The following is a 21429-nucleotide window of genomic DNA, read 5'->3' on the forward strand; positions in this document are numbered from 1 at the left end:
TCTGTTTCGCCTTTCAGTATTTGTCTACACAGCGACTGTGTGAAACTAAGCGAACAAACCTTTGGCTTTCTTCATCATCATAAAAACATTGCATCCAATTACAAATATTCTCATCATCATAGAAACACTGCATCAAATTGAAAGCTTGCGACTTCACGAACAAAGCTTAGGACTTTATCAGCTTCTCACTAAGAATCTCAGCAATGGAAGACCTCGAAATCACATTTCGGAGCAATAACCTGCAAAGCATCCTCGCCGTATGCTCTTGACGCACACCGCATCTCTCTTCTCCACCAACACCGCCCCAACGATCCTCTCAAACCCCCTCCTCCTCCTCCTCCGTTAGCCACGAAATCAACCAGCGCCGCTTGCACCGGCCCAAGCTAGGATTATACGCAGCCGACTCCATGTACCATCCTCTGTACACTCTCCTTCGCATCCACCAGCGCCACTCCCGACGGACACCGACTGTACGGCGCGTAAGATCTATTCGCGGCGGATAAAGCCGTTAGCTTTAGATCGGAATCAGTGTGACCGTTGGTGATAACACCTAAGAGAGTGAGACGGTTATCGTGCGGCTCGAGGAGTAAAGGGACGTCTCTCTCGAGGAGATCGTCAGGGCCGAATCTGTGCGGCAAGATGCTCTCTAAACGCACGTAACCGTCTTCTTTCTCCGCAACGGCGTCGTTTCGCTCAGTACTAACGGTGTCGTTTTGCTCAGTACTAACGGTGTCGTTTTGCTCAGTAACGGCGTTTTCTTTCTCCGCAACGGTGTCGTTTTTCTCTGTAACGGCGTCTTCGTTATCCGTAACGGCGTCGCGGAAGGCGTTTGGATCGGTGATTAGGATTCTGATGTCGGGGGCGTCGCGGATCTCCTGGAGGAACTGGCGGCAGTGGCCGCAGGGAGCGGCGGAGACGGAGAAGCGACGGAGGATCGGCTCGGAGTTGAGCGCGAGGTTGGTGACGAGGAACTGCTCGGCGTGGATCGAGTGGTGGAGAGGGAGGCCTGGGAACTCGACGTTGACGCCTACGAAGATCCGGCCCGACGATCCGAGTCCGACTGCTGAGACGGGGAATTTCGAGATCGGGGGACGGGCGAGGGGTTTCGCTGGGTTGACGAGGAGAGGGAGGAGATTGACGACGGAGACGCCGTGTCGTTTCGCGGCGGATTCGGCTTCTTCCGCGTGGATAAGGAAGCTGGGTCGATCCATTATTCGGGTCGGTTCGGGTCGGGTTGGGGATTTATATGAATGGATCCCGGGAAGGATACGCGAAGTGGAAGGCAGTATGCTCTTATTCGCTAAGACGTTAATGGGCAGACGACGTGAATTAATTCATTTTATCAAAACTCGTGACCCATTTAATCTTTAGGCAATCATGAAGCGACCAGAAAGAAACTAGACCTTTGTGTCGCCATGTTGATCTTGACGTGAACTTGGTTGACTTGAGAAACTAAAAGTCTACAATGACTTGATTACGTGAACTTAACAGAAAACTCACTTTTGTGCCTCAGCTCTCAACAAAAGTCTCAACATTTAGGCTTTAGCCATTTTCAAGGAAAAAAAAACATGTTTGCTAGATTTTTTTTTTTTTTTTTGTAAACTAACATGTTTGCTAGATGCTAGTGGACTCTATTATATTACTTTGATATGCATGCAAATTGCAAAACCAAATTTAACATTTTACCAAAAGAAAAATATATGCTTTAAGTGTTTTTCATTCCTATTTTTTTTAATGTAAGAACATCAGTGGTGTATAATAATTAGAGGAGAAGCAATTCATAAACATTCGTAACGAAGAAAGATTACTGCATTTATATCTCTATAATATTATTTGAGAAGTCAGTTTCCTATGTGTCGCGCTCACGTTAACTCTCATGATGGTTGATTACACGTATACCCTTAATGAATTAAAATTATTACAGTTAAATTTTTGCTGATTTTTTTATTTAGTTTCCTTTTTAAAAAATTTCCAAATAACTTATATCATAAAAAGGAAACATTTATAAAGTTTAAAAACAAATTTAAAAACGAAAATATATGCCTATATAATATAATTTCATTAAAAAGGAAAATTTACAAAATAGTAATATTCCATTTAAAAAAATAACATAAAAATATACTTTTGAAGTAATAATATACTTTATTTATATTTATATTTTCTTAGATGAAAAATATATATTTGTATATAATGTGATTTCATAAAAGAAAATATCACATAGATAATCTTGATATTAGAAAAATAAATAATATTTATTTAAAACATAATTTTAAACAATAAAATTTCAAAGTAATAGAAATATTTATATATCTATATGTCTTCTTAGATGATTACATAAAATAATTAAGTAACATAAGCAAATATATGCTGACTAAAAATAATTTATAATTAGTATTAGTGAAATGTTTTATTTATTTGACTATAATATCTTTCATTACAGAAAATATCTATATTATATTTTACTTATATAATATAATTTGTAAAATACAATCACATTTTTTACTGTTTATTTTTAATAGATATTAGAAAATGAAAAAAGATTTTAACAGTAAACATTTTTTGATCAAATAATTACAAAATATTTTAAATTAAAATAACACGATATACTTTAACAAGGTAGATATATTATATTTTATCATCATTAAAATTATATGTTTCCTTAATATTAAATTTTCTTTTAAATTTTATGTTTTTATGTTTGTGAAACTTAACATAAGCTAAATACAATGATATTTGAAAGCTCATGAATGTAAGAAACCAAACTTAAAATAATCATGTTGTAAGTAAAATCATGTAAATTTTATGGTTGCTTACAACATGAATATAACGATGATTTTACTTACAACATAACAATAATATCATCGTTATATTAATTTATTTAGTTTGGAATCCGACACTTTAGTTTATCTTTTATTTCATTCTAAGCACAATATATCTTAATTTATAAATAATCGTTCTGAAATATATTTACATATATAAGACAACCAACCAACCAACCTAAATGCAAATAAGAAATTAATCAAAATTTTAGTATATTTAGAATATAAAATATTATAATTGAATTCAAAGAAATAAATGCAGACCAATATATCCAAATGATAACTAAATCGACTGTAAAAACAACAAAATTAACAACCTATAACATATCTAAAATCGTATGTCTAATTAAAGTATTATAATAGTATTAATATAAATTATGCATACAATTATAAATTAATATAAAATTAAAAGTAAATAGTAATTAATTATTATAGTATATTTACTTTATAAATATTTATATCCGTGCCTGAACACGGGAAAATCACCTAGTTTGACTTTATAAAAGGTACCATCATATGAACCCAAGAAGAAATCAACTCATATTAAAGATTCTGTTATTTTATTATCATTCAAATTAAAAACCAAGACAAGTATAATTTATTTGTGGTCCCTTGCATTTTCATAATTCTTATCATCATCTTATAAAATAGGCGTCGCTTTTTTTTTAAGAACAATGCAAGACCGTGAAAGAACACCCGGGGGCTATCTTCTGTAGTATGAGCTTCGCCGTGTCCTCTTCCACTAAGAACAAGAAAAATCATGTATATTTGTAAGAAGAAGATAAAAAAATCTTCTTCTCGTATACTTGTATAAAAATATTAGTATTGTTCATAGAAATTTTATCAATAAATATCCAAACCATTCTTTAGGACATATAGTACAAAGAAGCATAAACACCATTTTCTTATTCATAAAAAAATACAACACCATTTTCTACAATACAACACCATTTTTTCAGTGAAAAAAATCCAAACCTTCTTTAGGACATATAGTACAAAAAGCATAATATATTTATTAATAAAATTTCCATAAACAATACTAATATTTTATAAATATTGTTATTATCAAATAAATGCAAATTATGTTTCCATATAAACTTTAAAAATTATATAAAAGTACATGTAAATTTATATAAAATATAAGTAAAATTATATAAAATATAAGTAAAATTATATAAAATATAAGTAAAATTATATATATAAGTAAAATATTATTTTGAAAATGTGAAATTTTACATTATCAATTGATTTTAGTAAATTGTGAATGATTATAATCAAAATGTTGGTGAAAATATAAAAAAACATTACTATAAAATTAACTTTATATTTTTGTAATAATTATTAATGAAATTGAATTAATTTATAAAAAAATGTGTGAATTTAATATTTTTATAAATGATATGAGGAAAAATATAATTAATAAATATATTGTTAAAATTTTGTTTATTTCATCTAAAAGTTTGACCAACAATGAGACAACTCATGGACCGTCTATTTTAAAAAGTGAAGTAGTTAATGTTACTTTTGTAGTTTAATAGAAATCATATATTGTTGTACTGAAGAAGAGTGGTCGAAAACAGCTCAATCGACAGTTATATAGTAACATTCTGATGGTGGTTTGAATATACAGATGAAAATTATAAGAGACTTATTCATTAAATTCTAGTTCATGCATCATAAATAGTCTATTTTAAAGCGAAATAGTTAGCGAAGATATAGTTGTATTGAAGAAGAGGGGGCAAAAATGGCTCAGTCCACACTTATTTAGTACTCCTTTTGTTTTAATTTAATTGTTGTTGTAGAGCAAAATTTTTATTTTTAAAATAAATGTTATTTTATGATTTTAATAAAAAAATTATTAATAAAAATTTTCTGTTTATTTTTTATTGGTCGAAATAATGCTAGATGTATATGTATGATTTTTTGTTTTAAAAATATACAAAACTAAATATTTTTTTATCCATGTTCGTAAATCTAAAACGAAAAATAAAATGAAGTGGAAGAAGTAATATTTTCGATGGTTGTTTGAATAAAGATGGATTTTTTTTTGTAAACGACTTTCAATAAAGATGGAAATTATAAGAGATTTATTCATTAGATGCTAGTTCATGCATCTTGAATCGTAATTTTAAACTAGACCATGACCCGCCCGACCGGGCGGGTGTTTATTTTATTTTTTAATTTTTGATTTACACTAAATGATGTATTTGTTAATAGTTACTTGTGATACATTGAGTTCTTTTTGAGTTTTTAAAAAACAATAAAATGTGTGAAAAAAAAATTTTTATATAAAGAAAGCTTAAAATGAACAATGATAGATTATATATGAAATATATAAATCAATTTAGTTAATTTAAAATACGTTGAAATAAATGACTTTGAGTCATATATAAATCAATTTATTCGGCTCATTGTTATCACATTTTTTGTTAGGGCCATAGTGTTTTAGATCAAATTAAGTTGGTCTAGTGGCTCATGACTCCCCTCTCTTATCCTAACCGACAATTTTTGTTTTGTAACCGTTCGGTGTTTAGAAAAAAATTGTGAAGAATGAAAAAAAGAAATATCTCGACTTTCGGTTTTTTTCCCATGGCGATGACGATTTCAAAACTCATTAATCGAGGATCTAATGTTTTATCTTTGTGAATCTGATATTTTTTCTTTACGAATCAGGGTATGGAGTAATTAAATCTCTTTTGAAATAATTGGTTTATTTTTCATTCTGTTTCAAAGTATATTGTTTGCATGTCTAGTTACACCTAGTTAATTAATAAATGCCCATAACTTTTATAAAGCAAATCAATTGTTTCTTAAAGATAATGTAGTTAGCAAGAATATAGGCAATTGCCTCATTCTTAACTATTTACTTAATCTTATATTTAATATTGAGTACTCTGCAAGTTCAGTTAAACAGATTTTACTTGGAAGAAAACATAGATACTTTATTATTTAGCTAAATATAGATAGTTAACGAAAATCATGTTACTATATTAAAGTTAATTAATATTTGATATTGATTATAGATTTGATAGAGTAATAAAGATATTTTGTTTGTGTTCTAAAATGATTGATTTGGTTTGTTGTGAAAGTATAAGAAAAATCGATTTGATTTTTTTTTTTTTTTTGAGAAAGGTTAGCAACAGTTGATTTGTGTAGTTGGTTGGAAGCGTAAACATAGATAAATATATATGTAGATCGGTAATATTTTACATAGATTAATGATTTACACTGATTTTTATACAGGTACATCTTAATGTTAAATATGAGAAAAAGTTGAAACTATACATATAACATTACGGTAAAAAATCTATTCATACGATAATTTTTTAGACTTATTGAGACCTAGCTCTATGTGAGGTGAATAAACATTGGTTTAGATGAAAAGGGAAATTCAATTTTATCTTGAAATTATTTTAATAGAGAATGGAAGTTAAATTTTATTTTATGACAATAAATAATTTCAAAATTAATATCCTAAAATTTTTTTATGTAACAAATATATAACTTCGGAATTTATTTAATACAAGAGAAGTTAAATTTTGTTTTAAGACAACACATTAACTAAACTGAAAAAGACAAACATTAAAATAGAGATTATCTATAAAAAACAGAGTGATAAAGACACATTTAATAAACTGGTTAAGACAAACATTTTTATAGGAAGTTTAATTAATATTTTCAATGGCATGTCATTGTAAATAACACTGAAAACTAAGAGGTATTTTTAAAGTGTACTTCTCTTTTAATAATATAGAAGTATACAATGCTTTCTTGTAGTGTTCGCATATAAACCAACACACAAAAATCAAAAGGTCAGTGTGACTCTTAGGATTCACTCATGATGACTCGCCAATGATCTTTTTAAGCAAATTAGCTAGGATTACTAGAGAGTATAACTATATGGGCATATGGTTCAAATCAAGTTACAACTTAGTTAGTGATATTTTTCATGTTTAAATAGTAATGTAGATACCAAATAAATTAAATAAATCTAATTGTATATGCTACGTAAATTTACTCATGTTTTTGTGCTGTTATTCCATATACAATACTACTATTGTAAGTAGTTTACTTTGAGTATTTCCAATATAAAATTCTATTTTTATTTCAAAGTTGAGTAAAAGTAAATATGAATTGAAAGTGTTTCTTCCGTTTTTTATTGTAACTAGTTTAGGAAATTTTTTTTGTTTCAAAATATAAATAGTTCACACATATTTATGTAATATAGTGTAGCTAATCAAATAATATATGTTTTTATAATTAGTTGAATTTGTTAATTAATATTATTTTTTTAGAAGAAACATCTCGATATTAGTTTTTTTAGTCTAAACTATTTATATTATGAAAAAAAAGAAAATAGTTAAATGCACAAATAAACAGTCTCATAAAATTTAGAAAGATGACATGGATGGAGATAACAGAATGTAAAACAAATAACCTCTTATTTTTTTTCTTAGGTTTTTCTTCAAAGTTCAAATTACTTGAATCATTGGTATTTGATGTAATTACTCTAATTTGTTTTTTTCTTTCCTACTAGGACCTCTTAGTTCACTTTATTGCAGTTTCTTCCCCAATTCTTTGGTGATGTGTAAATAAACCCCCCACGACAGAAACGACCACGTAAGAATGGTTTGGATCACTAGGCTCTCATCATCATCTTCACCAATCTCAACGTCGTGTTCTGTCCTGAAAAGCCCCAAACCCTCTTTGAAACCAGACAGAGTTCACCATGTCAAAAACTTGTAACTTTCTCGGCCTCAGAGTTAGATCCAATCCTCTCCCATTATCCAACTCCTCTCCTCTGAATCTCCTCCCAACGGCTGCTTCGAGACCTTTCGACCGTTGGATTCGCGCCTCTTCACGTCGTCGGTTGGTTCTCGGCGGTTTCGCCGGCACGTCCTTGTGGATGAACAACATGTCCGGTAGTATTCTTGGCGGCAAATCATTCATCGCTTCCGCGAGGCAGACGAACCCTTCTCCTGTCGAACAGGTCTTCTTCTTCTCCCTCTTGGTTCCATCATAGTTAATTCGTATCAACAGACAACAGCTAAGCTTTCCAAAGTTCGTACCTTTAGACATTTTGGGAATGTAGAAACTTCGAAATGTGCTCTGTTTCTAGTATCTTATGAACGAAACAGATCATACATTTGTGTTCTAAAATGTTCTTTTGATTGAATCTAGGCGTTGAGTAAAGTGGAATGGCCTGAGAACTTCCCTTTCAAAGAAGAAGATTTCCAGCGATTCGACGAGTAAAAACCATTTTGTCTCTTACTCTGTTTTCTTACTCTGTTTTTTTGCCTTTGGAGATCTTGTGACTTCTGTTTGAATCATGATGTGGTTTTTTTTTTTGTCAGGTCGTCTGATTCAACGTTCTATGAAGCTCCGCGGTTTGTGACACACATTGATGATCCAGCAATTGCTGCACTGACAAAGTACTACTCCAAGGTTCTGCCTCAGAGTGAAACTCCAGGAGTGAGCATACTTGATATGTGTAGCAGTTGGGTAGGCACTAAAATGCAAATCCGTTTTTAACCATTTCTTGTGTGTTGAGAAACCTCTCAAGTTTTAGATTTATTTGGTTCTTGTGATGTTTTTACAATAGGTAAGTCATTATCCAGCTGGGTATAAGCAAGAACGAATAGTTGGAATGGGTATGAATGAAGAAGAGCTTAAAAGCAATCCGGTAAAACAAAGATTCAATATTGTCTTATATGGATCATCATATCAATGGATCTTATCTTCTCTCTCTCTCTCAGGTTCTCACCGAGTACATAGTCCAAGACTTGAATCTCAATCCAAAGCTTCCTTTTGAAGACAATTCTTTCCAAGTTATTACCAATGTGGTAAAGACACAAACTTTCTATAAGTTAACTTCTTAACTAAAACTCAAGTCATGACCAAACTAATGTGTGTATTTGTATCTCAATAGGTAAGTGTGGATTATCTTACAAAGCCACTTGTAGTTTTCAAGGAAATGAACAGAATCCTCAAGCCAGGAGGACTCGCTCTAATGAGGTTGGTTCTTTTCTCTTAACACAAACCTGCCAAGTCTTTTGGATTCACTTCCCCTCTTTGTCTTATTTATCTCTGCAGCTTCTCCAACCGTTGCTTCTTTACTAAAGCAATCTCGATATGGACATCAACCGGGGATGCAGATCATGCTCTCATTGTTGGATCATACTTTCACTATGCTGGTGGATATGAACCTCCTCAGGTATGTATTTCTATATATATTCATCAACACACCTTCAACTCTTTATAGAGATTATTCATTTTCAACTTGTGACCAATTCAGGCCGTTGATATATCTCCAAATCCAGGACGTTCGGATCCAATGTACGTCGTTTACTCCAGAAAACTCCCAGTGGCCTAAGAGTTTAGATCCAATCCCTACATGTATACACACATAGATGAATATAGTGTTCAATTGAGACTACTTGGGAAACCTGGTTTATACAAAATAATATTTAACTCTCTCTGTCAGTAATATTCATAGCAAACAAGTGTATCCCTTTGTTCGTTTTCTCTACTAACATGTCACTTAAGTGTTGAGCAACACCAGTTCTGTAGCACAAGATAGACACATACAAGAGTTGGTTTAGTAAAAAATCAATAGTCTAAAACTCAGAAACATAAAAGTCAAATGTAGTAGTGTGAACTGTGAAGCAAAGGGAATGTTGCAGAACTTTAAAGAAAAGAAAAAATACAAAAAAATCAAAAACTAATATCACAATTTGAGCTGAAAGTTTGAAGCTCTGCTTCTTTTCGAGAGAGCTTCAACGCATTTTGTAGTGTTGAGTTCTTGAGATCTTGGAGTGCTGACCATCCAAAGAATAGCTTAGCTTTATGTCAACGTCTCGAGGATTCTTCTTGTTATAAGAAACCGACATGCTTCCAGTGATAGTCTCACCTTCACATATTGTTAACACATCTTCAAGGTACATGACTGTTTGTTTCCAGTGCGTAGCCCTTGATTTTGGTCCTGCATTTCACACCCGCGGATGAGTTTCCAGACCATAATGAACTAGAAAGAATTTGCATAGAGAGAGATGTGAACGAACCTGTTGAGAAACCTAGAAGCTTGTGGCACATGGTAAACGACACATCAAAGTAGGCCACAAGGGCGTGGATGTAGTCGTTACGTTGTGCAACTAGTTTAAAGGGAGCAGTGAAGGAAGCATCACCAGAAGACATCTTTGAGATATCCATCGTCTGTTACAAAATGAAGTGAGCATTAGGCACACACATATGTAATAGAAATCAAACATGTATATCTTACCTTAAGTAGCCTACTATCGGTAACAATCTGCTTTTGGTCGACAGTGTCAACAAGCGGCTCCATCATAGCCTTTTTCTTGATGCATGACATGTCAAAACCATACACACTGTTCCAAACTGCAATACACAAAACAGTCAACAGACATGGAGATAAACATTGGAAGAAAAAAAAAGAGAAGGGGGTCGAATCAAAGAGCTCACATTCAATTTTGTCTTCTTTATACTCTGAATCCTCTATGGCTGTAAGAAAGAGAGAGGCTTTGTCTGGCAACACAAGCCCACCATCAACCTATCAACGAATGAAAACCAAAAGGGTAAGAACGCTTATGAAACCATAGGAGGCTCATCGCTCTCTACTGTAAACTTACAAGCCATTTGTTGCGAGCGTAAAGGACACTGTCCAACATGTTTTCAAACAAGAGAAAGTAACCCATCCATTCAGATATAATCACATCCACTTTAGGAGTAGGAAGCTCTATCTCCTCAATCTTCCCTTTCAATACCGTTATAACTACAACAACGCACAAAGACAAAACCTTTAATAAACTAAGTACAAAAGCAGATGTTTGTTTCTCATACAAATAAATAAAATTAAAAAAAGCTAACCATCAGAGAATCCGTTGGCTTTAACAATCTCCTTAGCCATGTCAGCCATTTGAGAACATTCAACCTATAAAAGAACAACCTCAACCAAATCAATTCAGATTGAAAAAAAAGTTTTTAACTTTAATGGGAAAAAAAGAAGAAGAAGACATACAGCGTAGACATGTTTAGCTCCAGCTTTGGCACAGAAGAGAGATAAGATTCCAGTGCCAGCACCAACATCAAGAACAACCTTGTCCTTGATGAGAAACTTGTTTTGGTAAATTACGTTCTGGTAAGTCTTTGTTCTCACTACATCCTTCAACATCTCCTGTAATATTACACAATCCTCGAATCAGACACCAGACAGACTAAACATATGAACTAATCATAGGAGAATACTTACTTCATGAATCCCTGCAAAACAGATAAACGTGGAAAACAGAGTTAACATTCAGCAGATAAGTTCATAACTAAAGAGCACAGATGCTGTAAAAAATCTGAGCTTTGAGAAGACATGAAGAGGGAATTTACCGAAGTGGGAGTAGGAGTCGAAGTAGTAATCGGCGCTGGTGGTGTCATCGGTGGTCTCTGCGGCGTCGGACATGGATTCATCTTGGGCGGCTTCAGAGGAGCCTTGTGCAGCTTCGTCTTCGAAGCGTATCTTCGTGTTCAGATTGTTGTTGTTAGTCATTGTTTCTTCCAGTTCGCGCAGACGAGAGAGAGAGAGAGGGTTTTGGGGATAGAGAGGAAGTGGAAAGATTAGGGTTTTAGGAAGCCGCCACAAGCTTTTTATTTCAGCACTTGAACAAGTCTTTTGGTCTTGTTTTTCTTTTCCTCTTTCTTCTGGTGGTAACGAATTTTAAATTGAATTAAAATCGGTCTACAGATATTTTCTGTACCGGTTGAATTCTCTCCGTCCACACGAACCAAACCGGTTAAAATTTATCCGTCCGGGTTCGGAATTACCATAAACCGATGTCGTGTTGGGATATTAGGACATAGCGAGGAGAAGTCCGAACGACATCGTATTAAAGAGTAGCCGTCGTTTTCAGATCCTCGGAGAGAAGAGAAAGTTCCCCCAATCAAGTCATCCTCTTTTTCCTCCTCACTTCAGTTGCACAAACATCAAGGTACAGTGAGCCTCGCTGATCTTCTTGCAATCTTCTCGTTTCAGGTTTCTCAATTGGGTTTTTATGAATCTAGTTTTTGTTTGGCTGATTGAGACGTTGACATAAAGCTATGCTCGTTCGATCTGCTGCTCTATAAATTGCTGATTAGGGGTTTAAAGTTTAGGTCTTTTAGCTCAATTTGTGTTAATTTATCGTAAAGTCTCTGTCTTTGAATGTAATTCTAATTATGTGCTGTGTTAAAAAAAAAATGTACTATCATCTGTTTTTTTTTTTATGAAACTGAAAAAGAATAATTGGTAGATGTTAACATTTTGATTGTATTTTGAATGGATTAGGGTTTGTGAAGATGGCATCAAAGTTGATACAAGTTCAGTCAAAGGCATGTGAGGCTTCCAAGTTTGTGGCCAAGCATGGAACTTCTTACTACAGGCAGTTGCTTGAGAAGAACAAGCACTATATCCAGGAACCTGCTACGGTGGACAAGTGCCAAGAGTTGTCTAAGCAACTTCTCTACACCCGTCTTGCTAGGTCCTTCCTTCTCCCTCAACATTCTCATGGTCGTAGACTGTTCTTGGAACTGAAAATGGCATTACTTAGAATCCTTTGATGTCTCCTCTAATAGATGGGGAATTTAATTCAAGTTTTTTTTTTTCTATTCTATAGTATCTTTGCATTGAATTCTTTGTCGTCTTGTTTAGCCCTTTGTCATAGTTTGCAGGATTATGTTTTAAGGTAGTCAAGCTTGAGTTGTTTTTGATCAATACATCTCTAAGTAAAAGCCTGTTTGCGACAATCTTTCATGTTTACTTATTGTCAAAATCAAAATGACACAGTAACATGACTATTAAACATAGTAACCATGACTTAAGGAGCTTTGCGATCTTGGTTTTGCCTTTTGGGTGTGGTCTTTCTCAGTGTCTATTTTTTCCATTCCATATTGCAGCATTCCTGGACGTTGTGAAACATTCCGGAAGGAAGTAGACTACGCAAAGAACTTGTGGAAGAACAGAACCGATCTGAAGGTAGAAGATGCCGGAATCGCTGCATTGTTTGGTCTCGAATGCTTTGCGTGGTATTGCGCTGGTGAAATCGTCGGCAGAGGATTCACCTTCACCGGCTATTACCCTTGAATGTGAGGAATAATAATAACTTGAACAAGATTGTGTAATCCCCATATTTTTAGTTTCCATGAATCAATTTTTTTTTGGCTTCCAGCCTTGCCCTGAAACGGAAACAGAGCCTTTGGAGCTGTGAAAAAACATCCATTTTGCTAAACTCTCTTCGATAAGATTGCGATCAATAAGAACAAAACTTTCCACATGAAGTTTATATCACTGTTTTTTTGACACTATATGTTTCATTGAAGAGGTAACAGAGATAACAGAGATACATAACTTGATGGTAATGGTTTTATTAAAATGAGAGAAACATGTAGCAGAACTGCAAGACTCAGATTTTTTTTTGTTTCTTAAGCAAACTCTGATGGTCCAACAAGCATGACTCATGACAATTGTGTTGGCTTAAAAGGTGGCATAACGACGATCACAAAATGCATATTTTGAAGAACTATCCTACTATAATAAACAATTAAAAGAATAGTGAGTTTTGTTTTGTTTTTTTTTTATCTTAAAGAGATAACTGGAAAAAGAACAGAGAAAACAAAAAAAGAAACTAGAAGTAGCACAACTTGAGAGAAAAGGGGCAGAAACAAAAATAAGGGGGGCGTTCCGAGAATCGAACTCGGGACCTCTCGCACCCAAAGCGAGAATCATACCACTAGACCAAACGCCCTTATGATTAGTACCTAGATTAATACAATTTGGCTCCTATTATCTCACAGAATTAAACCTAGGGCTTTGCAAAGAGTGTGTATATATTTACCTAACGCCGGCACTAGTCTCGTTCATTCTTTTACTCAGCCAATTGTCTAGTTCGTGAGGCTTGACATTCCATTAGGAGATCTAATCGAAATGACAACAGTACCAGGACAGTTGGTGTGGGAGATAGTGAAGAGAAACAACTGTTTCTTGGTCAAACAGTTCGGTAGAGGCAATGCCAAGGTTCAGTTCAGCAAGGAGACCAACAACCTCTGCAACCTCAACTCCTACAAACACTCTGGTAAACGATTCACAACTAGCTGTATTGTATGTCTGAATGAATCAGTGAGATATTAGTAATGTTAGGTTGAAAGTGAACTCTGGTTCAGTTTTTGTATTGGCATCTCAAGATGTGATTGAAAAATGTCTACTTTGGTTTGAATTAACAATAAAGTTTGGATCTTTTTGACTGTTAAATCTTGTTGGTCTCTTGATGTTGATTTGTATCTTCTATGTGAATTAAAGTTTTGATTTTTTGTAATGTGAGTTCAGGTTTGGCGAACAAAAAGACGGTGACCATTCAAGTAGCTGACAAGGAGCAAGGTGTGGTACTCGGAACCACCAAGACCAAGAAGCAAAACAAGCCTAAGCTCTCTGTTAACAAGTCTGTACTCAAGAAGGAGTTCCCCAGGATGGCCAAAGCTGTTGCCAACCAGGTACTAAACTCAAATTCTTATAATCAATCTGTCCTTAAGTTTCATTATAGTTTTGGTTTTTAATGAGCTGTGATGAGAAAGCTAACACGTAAGAAGAGGACTCCTTTGTGGGGTGTCTCTTCTATGAAATATATTTGTTACGCTTGGCTTCTGAGCTAGTAACACCATTTGAAGTTAGTTTATTTGTTTTTTTTGCAAATTATATCAGTGATGAGAAAGCTAACACGTAAGAAGAAAGACTTCTTTGTGAGGTCTTTTCTTCTATGAAATATATTTGTTACGCTTGGCTTCTGAGATGTTTTCTTCCTTCTGTAGTTCTGTGCAACGTTTCAAATCTGTTTTTTTTTCTCTGTCTTTCAGTGTTAATAATGATCTATTGGTCTAAATCTTATCAGGTTGTGGACAACTACTACAGGCCTGATCTGAAGAAGGCAGCACTTGCTAGGCTCAGCGTGATCAGCAAAGGTCTTAGAGTCGCTAAGTCTGGTCCCAAGAGGAGAAACAGACAGGCCTGAAGAATCTGCCATTGAATGAATTTTTTACTTCTTATAAAGCTTGTTTTGAGAGCTTCGGACAATGCTTGTAGGTTTAATGATTTCTCCTGAACAGCTGAGAGTTTTGTTTGAACGATCTCCTTTGTCATCCTTTTTTCACAAAATGATATAAAAAATTTATTTAGTATGGTTATGATGACTAATCTAACTCTAAATCATTGTCATTGCCTGTTTCTTGTTCCAAGATTTTGTTTAACCAAAATGTGAACAGATTCATTACATTGGAAAAAATCTATGCAAAAAAAAAGCTTAAGAAAATTTTTTCTTTAATTAAGCATTTGATGTTGCAATGAAAAAGTTGTAGTAACAACAAACACTATAACAACACTGTACACAAAACGTGTGACAAAACATTTGATAACAAGAACACAAGTTGAAGTTTTAACCTTTTGGAGAAATCCCAACGCCGAATCTTCAAGTCAGTACCACCTGTTAACAATTCGCCTCCAGGCAGATAAAGGATGCAAAGAGCGGGATACCAGGAAGACGAGGAGGAGGAGGAAGAGGCTCGTTCAACTCTTCCATTCTATACTTGGAGCTCATGTTCGGCTTGGGATTGTGCAGATCCCTCTGCTTCTTCCCTCGAGATGATATGTTAGCACTGACCTACACGAGATGTCTTTTTATAGTTTTTTCGAGTCCCCACACCTTCACTGTTGAATCATCGCTTGTAGTGGCAATGTCGTTGACCGCAGAGCGATGCTCTTGTAGATGAGCAAAACTCATTCCCATGCCATTGAAAATGACAATGACAGCCTCTGTCTGATCATTCCACGCTTGCCTCTCTGACCGACAAAGAAGCATATACATAAACAACAATTTTCTCAAAGAACACAGATCTTAGCTGTTCATCTCTGTCGTTAAGGAAGGATTGGGAATAGAAAGTCATTGCTCCGCCCCTATGTCAAAGAAATTACTCATGATATGGCCTCATCATATCTCAAGGAAGTGATTCCAACAACAGTACAAAGTGTGCAGAAATGGTGATTAGTTTGAGAAAATGACTCCCACATAATTTTGCGGACCTTGGTGCTGTTCCTTTTCATTAGCGCTAAGTAGTCTCTCTCTCTTTTTAGGTTGTTGATTAATGTATCTAGTTGGTTAGATTAGGTTGTCTTATGTCTAATGATGTAAAATCTTAGTCTGAACTTTATCTGATAATAATAACACCATGATGCAAACAATTAAAAAAAAAATTTGCATCAAAGAACTTGTGAGTTTGTATCATCTTAGTTTACCATGTAACTAGAATTAACCCAGCAAAATGGTGTCACAAAATGGTTATTCTCAAATCGATTCATCAAGATTAAATTTTGAAACAATGTCTAACAAAGTCATTCAAGATGTTAAACAGATGGCCTAACACACAAATTACAAAGCAAAACAATGACTCTACCAGCAGCTAGCTTGACTAATTAAACCGAAACGGGTAGACAACGCAAGAACTCATACGACTTGGGGACAGTATGCACAACATCGAACCACTCAATCTTCCCCCAAAAGCCTTCATGGATTCTTTCCAACGCAACCACCGCACACCAGATATTCTTGTTCTGACTACGACCACGCCGCTCAAACCTATCCCAAATAATCACGAGTTTCCCACCATAGTTCACTAATTCAACCACGCTACCATTATGAGCATAACTAAAGCTACGATACTTCTTCAGCACTTCCAAACCTCTCACATCTTTCCACGTGCCACTCTTTAAATCATACCACACACACCTCATGAAGCGAGAGTAAGAAAACATCACATTGTCTATCACGCACCAGGAGCTCCTCCAATTCACACCCAAGCCCATATCCGCAAAACTCCATTTCTTTTCCTTCACATCATAGACCCAATCACGGAGCTCAAACTCGGTCTTTACGTAAATCTTTTCATGCACCATACCGATTTTGCGAACCTTTCTGCATCCCAACCGTACATTAAGGTCAGGATTCGGCGGTAAGGTTTTCCACGTCTGTGTCTTGATGTCGAACATCTCAAACCAACTTAGGTGCTCAGACCGAGCCATGCATCCTCCCATTACATAAATCTTGTCGTCGTGGACACATGCAGACGCATAAAACCTCTCCATTTTCATGCTAGGAAGATTTCGCCACGTCTTAATCCGACAGTCGTAAACCCGAACAGCTGAGGAGTAGCGTCTTAAGTTATCGTCCAATGGTCCACCGAATACGTAGATTTGCGAGCCAATCATTAATGTCGAAGATGCGTGCGGAGGAGGAGGTGGAGAGTGATTGGGAATAGGAACCAAGAGGTTTCCACTTGTTTTCTCTTTAGTCCTACCATCGGTTAGGCTTCGTTTAGGTTTCTCAAAGAGACTGAACCACCGTGGAGATGGATTCACGAAGTGCTCGGTGGAGTACTCTAGACAGATGTAGAGGCAGATCTCGGTGGTACCCATTTGGGAGCGTGCGGCATAGAGCTCTGAGGAAGAGAGGAGAGAACGAAAGCTCTTGGAGACGAGGGAGATTTTAGGGTAATAAGATTTTGGGATGCGTGCGAAGCAATTCAAAGTGATATCGTTTGGAAGTGAAGAGAAGGAGAGACATGGTTGATGGTGAAAAGGTGGTGGTGGTGGAAGCTTGGTCTTTTTCTGCGGCGGCTCAACTTCTTTGGGGATCATCGTTGGTGGAAAGAAGTAGTGGAGGAGAGAATATTCATAAAATGGGTTAAACGTATATGAAAAATGATTTGGTCAATATAATTAGCAAACTAAATCCGTATTTAAAGTAACATATCAACACGTTTCCCATTTTGAATGAGATTTTTTGGAGATATGGAAGTTACAATAGATTCTAGATTTGGTTTCTTAATATATGTATATATAGTTGATTATAGGATTTTTAACATTAAAATCTCTTCAACTAAGTTTGTTTTGGGTAAAAACTATCAAACTAAGTATTTAACGAGAAAACCCTTAAACTAACTTTATTTAGTGAACTAGATATGGATCCGTGCGTTGCACGGGTTTTATTTGATGTTTTATTCAGGAACACATAAAAAGATTGTAAATATTTTTCTCACGCTAGTTCTTGGATTTTCAGTCTATATTAGTAACATTTTAATAACAATAATATGTTTTCTTACATAATTTTTTATTAATATTCTATTTCAATAATAATGGTGTTTTAAATAGTACATTGATATTTTCATTTTTTTAATAAATACTTCACTTTTTGTTATTTTTCAAAATAATATTAGCTATAGTTAATTGAAATATATAGAACTGTGAACTCTCTATATTGTTTATATTGTTTAAGACAAACTAAAAACGAAACAATTAAAAATATTAATATTACATAACACCAGTCAATATGTTTTATCGATAGTCAGCTAAATATCGAATATATTTCTAGATAAAACATCAAATTTATTTACTTTAACATTCATGGTGTGACTTTAACATCTTTTTCTATATACAATATTTTGTAAAACACTATTGTCGCTATGTTTTAAAAATTTGAAGTTCTCCAGTTGTAGTGACTCTTGATAGTGTGACATATAATTGTAAGACTGGACTTGACAAATAGACCAACTTTTTAATCTTTGACCTTAACTTTGGTTGACAGTCATTTCATAGAACACTCTTATAGAAAATTGAATTCTTTTTATTTTGAAAGGTCATCTTGCATACGTCGGTATGAGACTTATTCTAAGAATAGAAATCTGTTTTTCCAAATAACTTCCGGTTAGGATTTCGGCTTCAATATTCATGTTGTATAGGCGAGTTATTCATAACATTATTTTATTGGAAAGTCTTCCTTTTTGATTTAAATTCCTTAATAGCATGACCTACAACAATCCATTGGAAAATCGTTCTCTTTGATTTAAATTTCATAGTAGCATGATCTACAACAACATAACCAATTTTTATATGTTGATAAGAATAAACACACATAATCATAATCATATATAAGCATAATAGTCACATTAACTTAGTCACAATAGCATAACAGCTGGACAAAATATCCGTAAATTTTGATTTTATCTGTTTCGATTTGAACCGAAATTCCAAATATATGTAACTCTACGAAGCAAAGAAAATAATTATAGGCAATATCTGTAAGAAACGAAGCAAATCACAAAATACTAATATTATTAAGAATGAATATCTGATCTGATCCGTTATATGAATACATATACATGTATGTAAAGACGTATATATATAATTTATATAAATATTATATTGTATATAAGTTTTATAGTACTTTTTAATAAATTTATTAAGTTATTTATTAGAATTTTAAAAGTAATAAATTTTTATTTTTTGTAATAAAATTTTATTATTATTTTATCTTATTTTTGGAATTTTTTATTTATTTACTAATTTTAATTTATTTTTGCAGAATCGGATATCTGGTCGAAAATCTAAAATTATCTGAATATCCGGAGCACTGAATATCCGTGTGGCTACAGATCAAATTAGATCAAATAATTGATTATTATAACAAAATGGATCGGATAAAAATATCTCCAAAAATCCGGATATCCGATTCATGTTCACCACTATATCTATATGTACAAACGGCTAAGTATAATTATAATAATAACTAATGTATAACATCATGACAATTATATTCTTTTTAGAAAAAGTTCAACATCATTAATGTGAAGATAAGAATATCTAGTTATTTCCTCATGTGACAAAAAAAAAAGGATATCTAGTTATTTTCTCATGTGACACAAAAAAAAAGATGACACGCGAAGATGTGAAAGAACATGCAATAAAACTCATCAGATATTTTTCTTGCTCAATCCTGCAAAAAATTACTTTTTAAAACATAAATTTGTTTTTATTATCTTCCAATATATTTTATTGATCATAAGATATTTTAACAAATGTAAAAATTTTATAAAAAAACTAATATCAAATAATCTTTTACAATTATCTTTTTTTGGATTTTGGAAAAGGAAAATTACTATTAAATAAGTTATTTTACAAACTTCTCTTCTTTAAGATTTGTAAAAAGGAAATTTTCTTAATATTACTATTAAATAATTTTAAAATTAAATTTTACAATTATATTTTTTAAAATTAAATTTTACTACTAAATATTTTTAAAATTAAATTTTACTATTAAAATTACGAAAATTATTTCTTCAATTTCTTTTAATTTTATTAGTATATATATTTTTAATCATGAGATATTCTAACACAACTTCAAAATATTAAAAGAAAAATTACTATCAAATAATATTTCTAAAAGAATATTATTAAGTAATTTTTAAAGTTTCCTTTTTACTATTAAATAATTTCAGAATTCGTTTTTGTTTTAATTTTCTTAGTATATATTGTTTTAATCATGATATATTCTAAAACATGTCGCATTATTAAAAAAGGAAACTACTATTAAATAATATTTGTTTAAGATTTTTAAAATGGAAATTTACTATATAATTAATTTCACCAAAAATCGTTTTTATTATCTATATATTTATTTTAAATTATAAAGTAGTTTAACACATATCACAATTTTAAATATATAACTGTCATGTGTCACAATCATGTTAAATAACAACTTTAAAGAACCAAATTTCCTATTAAGTATTTTTAGAATATTATTAAGTATTTTAAAAAATTTCCTTTTTACTATTAAATCAATTTTAAAATTAATTTATTTCAAAATTCATTTTTTGTTATCTTAGTATATATATTTTATATCATTATAAATTTTAACCTCTTTAAAATATTAAAAGGAAAATTACTATCAAATAATTATTTGCAACTATGTTTTGTTTAGGATTTTAAAATGGAAAATTACTATTAGATATATTTACAATTACTTTTTGACAAAAAAATTTTTTGTTATTATCTTAATATATATATTTTAATTATAATTTAGATTAACATATGTCGCAATCTTAAAATTTTTAATAACACTTGTCGCGATCATGTCAATTAATAACTTTGAAGAACCAAGCTTTATATAATAAGATTAGATCATCTCTCTACATTGCATGTCATAAATTATTTCTACAAACCGGTAAATCTTCGGTTTATGGATTTTTTCATTAATTAAACATAGTTGAGGAATTGTACCATTAAAAAAAGAGTCTAAATATAATAACATTATCTAAAAATTAGTAATTTTAATTTTTCAAAATTAGCAATTTTAAAAATTTCTGTAAATATATGAAACTGATTTTTTTTATAAAATCAACATTATATATGTATAAATTAAAAATGTACAAAACCAGAAAAATATAAGATAATATATAAATTTTTATCATCTAAAGATTTATTATTAACATTTTATAAGAAAAGATGTACATTTTATTATCTAAATATTTATTATTACATTTTTATTAGATAAATATCAAGTTTAATATATTTTTATGGTTTTGTTACATTTAATTTTATACATATATAATGTTGATTTTAAAAAAAATCAGTTTCATATATTTACAAAATTGTTAAAAATGATAATTTTAAAAAATTAAAGTCACTAATTTTTAGATAATGTTATTGTATTTTAGACTTTTGATTATTATTTTTTAATTGGTAAAACCTCTTAAC

General features: G+C 32.4%; 5 protein-coding genes, 3 non-coding genes and 1 pseudogene across 9 annotated transcripts; 5 read left to right on the forward strand and 4 right to left on the reverse strand.

Annotated features, from left to right (window-relative positions):
* Positions 1 to 188: 188 nt before the first annotated feature.
* Positions 189 to 1338, reverse strand: LOC130504377 (cytidine deaminase 1-like; annotated as a pseudogene).
* Positions 1339 to 7452: 6114 nt separating this feature from the next.
* Positions 7453 to 9337, forward strand: LOC108848967 (uncharacterized). Its single transcript, XM_018622438.2, has 8 exons — positions 7453 to 7809; positions 8001 to 8068; positions 8174 to 8321; positions 8422 to 8502; positions 8576 to 8662; positions 8749 to 8834; positions 8913 to 9033; positions 9115 to 9337. Exons 1-8 carry the CDS (start codon positions 7549 to 7551, stop codon positions 9190 to 9192), a joined length of 930 nt encoding a protein of 309 aa, XP_018477940.1. The 5' UTR covers positions 7453 to 7548; the 3' UTR covers positions 9193 to 9337.
* Positions 9338 to 9410: 73 nt separating this feature from the next.
* Positions 9411 to 11706, reverse strand: LOC108849972 (protein arginine N-methyltransferase 1.1). The gene is made up of 10 exons (XM_018623566.2): positions 11681 to 11706; positions 11214 to 11518; positions 11086 to 11096; positions 10855 to 11010; positions 10704 to 10767; positions 10466 to 10608; positions 10299 to 10386; positions 10099 to 10214; positions 9881 to 10031; positions 9411 to 9801 (listed from the first exon to the last, which is right to left on the reverse strand). The coding sequence occupies exons 1-10, from the start codon at positions 11704 to 11706 to the stop codon at positions 9596 to 9598; spliced, it is 1266 nt and encodes a 421-aa protein (XP_018479068.1). The 3' UTR covers positions 9411 to 9595.
* LOC108851945 (uncharacterized) lies at positions 11662 to 13132 on the forward strand. Of its 2 annotated transcripts, none has more exons than XM_018625423.2 (3): positions 11662 to 11812; positions 12148 to 12340; positions 12756 to 13132. In XM_018625423.2, exons 2-3 carry the CDS (start codon positions 12159 to 12161, stop codon positions 12940 to 12942), a joined length of 369 nt encoding a protein of 122 aa, XP_018480925.1. In that variant the 5' UTR covers positions 11662 to 11812; positions 12148 to 12158; the 3' UTR covers positions 12943 to 13132. The 2 variants fall into 2 exon arrangements, with proteins under 2 accessions (XP_018480925.1, XP_056854982.1); XM_056999002.1 differs by having other exon boundaries at positions 11740 to 11856.
* Positions 13133 to 13531: 399 nt separating this feature from the next.
* TRNAP-UGG (transfer RNA proline (anticodon UGG)) lies at positions 13532 to 13603 on the reverse strand. The gene has a single exon. It is a non-coding gene; the product is annotated as a tRNA-Pro (tRNA).
* Positions 13604 to 13718: 115 nt separating this feature from the next.
* On the forward strand, positions 13719 to 15026 carry LOC108851631 (60S ribosomal protein L28-2-like). Its single transcript, XM_018625090.2, has 3 exons — positions 13719 to 13930; positions 14182 to 14345; positions 14741 to 15026. The coding sequence occupies exons 1-3, from the start codon at positions 13783 to 13785 to the stop codon at positions 14858 to 14860; spliced, it is 432 nt and encodes a 143-aa protein (XP_018480592.1). The 5' UTR covers positions 13719 to 13782; the 3' UTR covers positions 14861 to 15026.
* On the forward strand, positions 14409 to 14504 carry LOC130504378 (small nucleolar RNA R24). Its single transcript, XR_008941239.1, has one exon. It is a non-coding gene; the product is annotated as a small nucleolar RNA R24 (small nucleolar RNA).
* Positions 14547 to 14644, forward strand: LOC130504379 (small nucleolar RNA R24). The gene has a single exon (XR_008941240.1). It is a non-coding gene; the product is annotated as a small nucleolar RNA R24 (small nucleolar RNA).
* Positions 15027 to 16281: 1255 nt separating the features above from the next.
* Positions 16282 to 17610, reverse strand: LOC108853556 (F-box/kelch-repeat protein At4g29370-like). Its single transcript, XM_018626967.2, has one exon. It carries the CDS (start codon positions 17533 to 17535, stop codon positions 16315 to 16317), a length of 1221 nt encoding a protein of 406 aa, XP_018482469.1. The 5' UTR covers positions 17536 to 17610; the 3' UTR covers positions 16282 to 16314.
* Between the last annotated feature and the right edge of the window lie 3819 nt (positions 17611 to 21429).

The sequence above is a fragment of the Raphanus sativus genome, unplaced genomic scaffold, assembly GCF_000801105.2.
Source record: "Raphanus sativus cultivar WK10039 unplaced genomic scaffold, ASM80110v3 Scaffold1533, whole genome shotgun sequence".
NCBI classification, from domain to species: domain Eukaryota; kingdom Viridiplantae; phylum Streptophyta; class Magnoliopsida; order Brassicales; family Brassicaceae; genus Raphanus; species Raphanus sativus.